We start from the raw sequence: 5,953 nt of genomic DNA on the forward strand, positions 1-5,953 counted from the left end.
TAGAGGGTTTCAGGATAACAAATTTACTGTGTTATGTATTATTTGTTTCATGCTATGGATGAACATGTGTAGTCAGCTATTTCAGCTTACATGCAAATTGTGAGATGGATGTGTGGTGAATGTTTTATGGTTAAAGTTTTGAAGTACTTATCCACCCCCCCCTCTCAGAGGTTACTTTCCCATTGGTATCTCCAACAATAAGGCTTCGACTTGCTCTTACTTTAGTATATGTTATTGGATAGTTATTATTCTAAATTGTTTAACTCTATGAATATAATTATTTATGTTGGATTCTAGATTCCTTTGGAAATCTATTTGTAAATTAATTTTGACACCTTTTTAAAAATGTAATCTTTGAAACTAATATGAATGCTCTTATTTGAAGCATACTGACTACTTATAACATAGAAACTAGTTTCTCATAAAGTAATATTGTATCATGAACATGCTTATTGCAATCAAGCATAAAAATTATCATCGAATCATTATTATGATGTATCTTCTTGAATAAATTTGTTGGCCCTTGTTATTAATTGAAAAATGAATATTTAATTTAATATAAAGACATATTATAATGTGATGTATATGTATAATAGGAAAAATTCATTTCTAGAATACATTTCTTTCAATAATTGAAACTATTCTAAGTGTGTAATGTTTCATATAACTTTAGATCTTACAAACATTACAAGTATTGATTATTTAAGAAGATATTTTATTGTGAGGTAAAATAGTTAAGGAAAAATAACTTGAACAAAAAGATTCCATTAAAAAAAGCTAATCCAGTAAAAACCATAATTTAATTAATTTTTTAATTATAAATATTATAATATATTCTTAAATTTTAAATTAAATATATAAACTCGTGTACCTTGTAGACCTATACTGTTACAAATTTTAATTTATATTTAATAAATACATTAATAAAAAAATAAAGTGAAATCAATCTAAATCGTCCAAAATGTTCTGAAATCAAGCATGCAAATAATTAAATTTGCAAAATAATAAATAGACAGGCGTTTATAACATTTTAGTATCCCTGTGCAACACAATGCTATAATTACAAAATCCAGCTTTTATCAGCTTAGAGTTCTTTATTACATAAATACGCACAAGCAAATACAATGCATAAGAAAAAGACAATAATTCGTACAAGCTATTTCCTGCTTCTTACTTACCGGAAAACTGTCAACGATTGCTATCACGGGCTTCCAGGATTTCCTCAAACTTAGCCTGAAGATGGTTCTTCGTCTCTTCATTTCGCCATCTGATTTCGTTCCACCATTCCTTATCTCCTTTGATCTGTCTCAGTGACTTGAGGCTTTCGAGACCCAAGGGCAGTGCTTTAACTTCCCTGCAACGAAACATTGCCAATGTCTGCAACATGGGCAGAGCCCCTTCTTCCACAGAACTACACAGAGTCTCCAGTGAAGGTAACTTCCACACTTTCAGCTTCCGCAGCTCTGGAAAGCTGCCTTTCCTCCCAAATTCATCTCCCAACTCCTTGAGATGATGGGATTCCTCGATCTCTATTTCCTTCAAATCGGGTAATCCTCCTAACCCTAATCCGGAAAGTGTGAGCAACGTTTGAGAAGATTTCAGCTTTATGTACTTGAGAGTTTGTAATTGTTGGAATAAATCAGAGGTTCCCTTGATCGGACAGTCATACAGGTGGAGCCTCTCCAGTTTGTGCATGGCTTGCATGTCTGCGGGAAGACTTGTTTGAGGGATTTCAGGCATCCAAAGCATCCAAAGTTCTTGAAGCTCCACTAGATTCCCCACTGTTCCTTCCCCAATCGGGGATTTCAGGGATAGACACAGACGCTTCAGACAGTGCAGTTTGCATACGTCTTGCAAGGAAGCCTCCCTCAATTCTCCTCCTTTTCTCTCCTCCCCTGAATATGCGAACGTTGTCGCGGACTGCCACATGTCAAGCTCTTCCAAAACAGTGAGCTTCGATACGTTGGATGAAACGAACCCCAAAGCAGGGCAGTGGGCTAACTTCAGAATTCGGAGACTTTTAAGCTTGTTTATCTTGGAAGGAATACTCTTAAGAGGCGAGAAAGACAGATCTAAAAACTGCAATGTGCTCAGCTCAAATGTGGCATCAGAGATTACCTTGATTTGTGTATTTGAAAGCTGGAGATAGACGAGATGCTTCAGTTGCTGGATGGACTTTGGCAAGGATTGGATGAGCGTGTTGCTGATATCGAGCACCTTCAACATTTTCAGCTTCTCCATAAACCCCTCCGGAACCACCTCAAATGTGTTCCACCTCAGCAACAGAGTCACCAGCTTCTCGCAATCAAGAGTTTCAGGCAGAGATCTGATTCTGTTGTGCATCAGTGACATCCTCACCGTTGCCGCATTTACATTCTTTGGAAACTCGGTTAGACTCTGACCTGCACGGAACAGAGCGTTCTGGTCGACCTCCGCCACGCGTACCGCCATATCTCTGAGCACGTCGTGGACTCTCACATTCCAAATCTCAAGGCCGTTTTCCTCTTTAACCACAATCTCAACCAAACATCGGTCACGCAAGATCTTGAGACAATCGTAATGTGCCTCCTCTCTGCTTGTCACTAGGCCCTCTGCCAGCAACAACTGTATCAATTGATCCGCATCAATTTCCTCATCTTCTCTGTAAGCGGCCAAGTAGAGGAAACATTGCTTGATCTCATCTGTTTGCAGAGCATCGTAGCTGTGCTTCAGAGGATTGAACAACTTCCTCTGAATCTCTTCATGAACGCGATAAAAGTTGGGATCAATCTCCTTTAGCTGCTTCAGAATATGTTCCCATTCAGACGCCCTACTGTCGTGAAGCTCCGGCATCGCCCGAGCAAGGGTCCTTATGGCCAGCGGATGCCCTTTGCACTCCTTTGCAATTTCTCTTGCAACAGACTTAATATCGCTGTCCATGTGCTGAACCTCGCCTGCTACGAAGGCTCGTCTGCAGAAAAGCTCCCAACCTTCTTCCTCCTGCAGATGCTTCATTTCAATCACTTTGTCTGCTTTCATGCTCTTGCACACATTTCTATCCCTGGAAGTCAGTAAGACCTTTATCTTATTGTCAGAAAGAGAAATTCCCAATTTGGAAACCTCTATTGTTTCCCAAACATCGTCCAAAATGAGCAGCAGTCGCCTCCCCTTGTAAACAGAATGCAACACCCCTGCGGCCTCGTCAACCCTCAAATTGGGTCGCCAAGCCGATTCAAATCTCTCGCAGATGCTCCTTTGTACAGCAGCTACATCGGAGTCTTTGGACACACTAACCCAAAGCACAAGCTTAAACAAATCGACTACCTTTTTATTGTTGCTGATGTGCTCGAGCAGGGCTGTCTTTCCCACGCCGGGCATTCCATAAACGCCAACGACACGGCCAGAGTCATCTTCCAGCAGCCACTTCTCCAGCTCAGCCAGCTTCTCGTTAACATATTTTCCAACCAGCTCGCTCTCCAAGGGCTGCACCACAGGGATCGGAGGCTCTCCCACCTCTCCATTCTGCGGAAAATCTGAGTCCCTTCTCTTTAGAAGCTCATCTATGGCCGCAAGAGAATCACGGATATTTCGACTGGATTGTACGACAAAGCAACAGTCAGAGCAGCACCAACACAAGCGATGGTTTTTGCCTTGTTCGTACTTGCCATACGCATCTTCAGCGGACTTAATGGTTTGCTCTTGTGTCTCGAGCCAAACCCTCACGACTTGCAAAGGCTGTCGATTTTGCCTATTCAGCTTATTGGTGATATCAACGACTATGCCGTTCACGCGATCTATCTGCTGATGGAGGCGATCGGCATCATCGCGCAAACTGGTCAGGTGCTTAATTTCTTCAACAGCTGGTTTGAAGAGGTTGTTTATAACCCCGCTCGCTAGTCCACTAAGGAATTCCATTCGCCAAACATTAAAAAAACTCCTAACAAAAAGGAAAATAATGAGCGCATAACGACTCTCGACCAGTGTCAAAACACAGATCTTACAATAGCACTCGATTAAGTGAACGGTTTTCTATACGTGCTTGGAGGATTTAGTTAACCCACTCTCCGTGTTACTGAAGACATCTCAAGCATGCCGTGTTGTGCTGGTCTAAAGATGGCCAATATATTTCCTTCTTTACCATGAATTCCACAGATTCCTGATATTCATGTCTTTGTGACCTAGTAGCATCTATACCATGCCCCTTTTCCACTATTATCGTTACATTCTATGCTCTTTTCTATAACGCGCATAGAAAAATCTATGGATTTTCCACAAGTGGGGCCCGTACAAAGAGAGCATTCTATGCCACTGCTGAGATTTCTTTAGAAGTGGAACCCATTACAAACCATCTGCAACCAAATTGGAAGGAACCCAGTCTTAGAAAATAGCAAACTAGAGAAAACAATAGAGCTAGAAAAGAAGAATAGAGCGAGGCCATAAAAAAACTAGCTACAAGAGTAATTCGAAGACAAACAAAAGAAACAAATTCTGCAGATCAAATTCGAAGCCCAAACAAAATAGTGACAGCTAGAATGAAATATTTGACCCTTTTCTTTCTACAAACAACTCTATAGGAACTAGTATCAATCTGTGGGGAGCAAGGGGCAGAATGTTGTTAGTGCCTCAAGAACAAGTAGATAAGTCACACAAGGTGGAATCCAAACCTAAGATAATAAATTACCCTTCGGAGAGGGGAGAATTTTAACATGGAGAAAACTGTAACTATAACAACGAGAAATGTCGTAAACATTCTTTGGCTTATCTTTCTACTTCATATTTTATTTCATCTTTGAAGGAGGTTGAATTACCAAAATTATCAAAAGTAGTGGGAAAAGTCAATATGTTGTGTGTGGTCTATAACGAATGAAATTAGACTATCAAATAAGGGTTGAATCAATTGCATATATGGTAAAAAATGAAACAACTCCTTAAGGCCTTCAAGGAAGCATTATCTATAAAAGAGCTTACAAGGCTTAAGTGGTGCATTATAAGAAGGTATGTAAAGTTATCAAAAATCTGTCTAATACGCTCAATAATTGGACTGATATTGAGATAGTTTATGTATTAGATCCACGAGGTAGATCCCTTCAAGGAAGATAAAAAGGAAATTATCTCTATTGTTATTGCAACTTTTGAAAGAACCAAAAAGACCTAAGAAGAAATGTGAAGAAAACAAATAATTATTGCAGATGAAAAGCCAAATGATATTTAGTAGGGTCTTCCTTGACTATATAATATCATAAAAAATTTAAAGCTCTAAGACTTTCCTATGAATAACTAATAGCTATTACTAAATTACACAAGAAAGGAACCACCTTTTATTATAACTTTCATTAATTTATTTATTGCTAATGATATTAGCAAATACTAACCTATATTGATGTAATATGCCAACATTGTTTGTCTATTTCATTATATGAAATAAGATTGGAACATCATAATGGTTCTAAATAACACCTTTTCAAGAATTTGACAAAGAACCTTCATTAATCTCTCTCACTCACCTAGGAAACAGCAACCAACTATAACAACGGATCTTCTGACTATAGAATATTCCTCCTTGTTCACAACAAAAGAGAACATAAAGTTTCACAACCTCCACGCATAATGAGATGATTTTCCTTTCAAATTTCACATCTTTTCCAAGTTTGTTTAATGTCTCCTCTAGTGTTGCACATGAGAAACCATTCTTTTGAATGCCCATATCTCCTCGAAGTGTACCTAACCTTGTCTAAAATGCTAAAATAACCCATCCTCTGATTTGCACATAGGAGAGCATTTCTTCCAGAGGTCCACATTTCTTCCAAGTGTCACGGTCTTCTCAAGTGCTTAAAAAATCTTCATTCAAGTCTAAATACAACAAAATGCACCCATGTTATGGGTCAGCCCCCATTTTGGCTACTTTTTAATATAAAAAGAAAAATGCACCCACAAGAACCTTGTTTTACTTTCTTCTTCAAGAGACAAATATGAA

The 5,953-nt window shown here is 38.8% G+C and overlaps 1 protein-coding gene across 1 annotated transcript; it reads right to left on the reverse strand.

The window, feature by feature from the left end:
- Window positions 1–1,057: 1,057 nt before the first annotated feature.
- Window positions 1,058–4,147, reverse strand: LOC149572427 (disease resistance protein At4g27190-like). The gene has a single exon (XM_089813594.1). The coding sequence runs from the start codon at window positions 3,892–3,894 to the stop codon at window positions 1,189–1,191; it is 2,706 nt and encodes a 901-aa protein (XP_089669720.1). The 5' UTR covers window positions 3,895–4,147; the 3' UTR covers window positions 1,058–1,188.
- Window positions 4,148–5,953: the final 1,806 nt, after the last annotated feature.

This window comes from Cupressus sempervirens, chromosome 2 (genome assembly GCF_028749045.1).
Source record: "Cupressus sempervirens isolate cs-2001-9-10 chromosome 2, ASM2874904v1, whole genome shotgun sequence".
NCBI lineage: Eukaryota > Viridiplantae > Streptophyta > Pinopsida > Cupressales > Cupressaceae > Cupressus > Cupressus sempervirens.

Coding starts and splice junctions, on each gene's coding strand:
- LOC149572427 (XM_089813594.1), bottom strand. CDS start 3,894: ATGGAATTCCTTAGTGGACTAGCGAGCGGGGTTATAAACAACCTCTTC.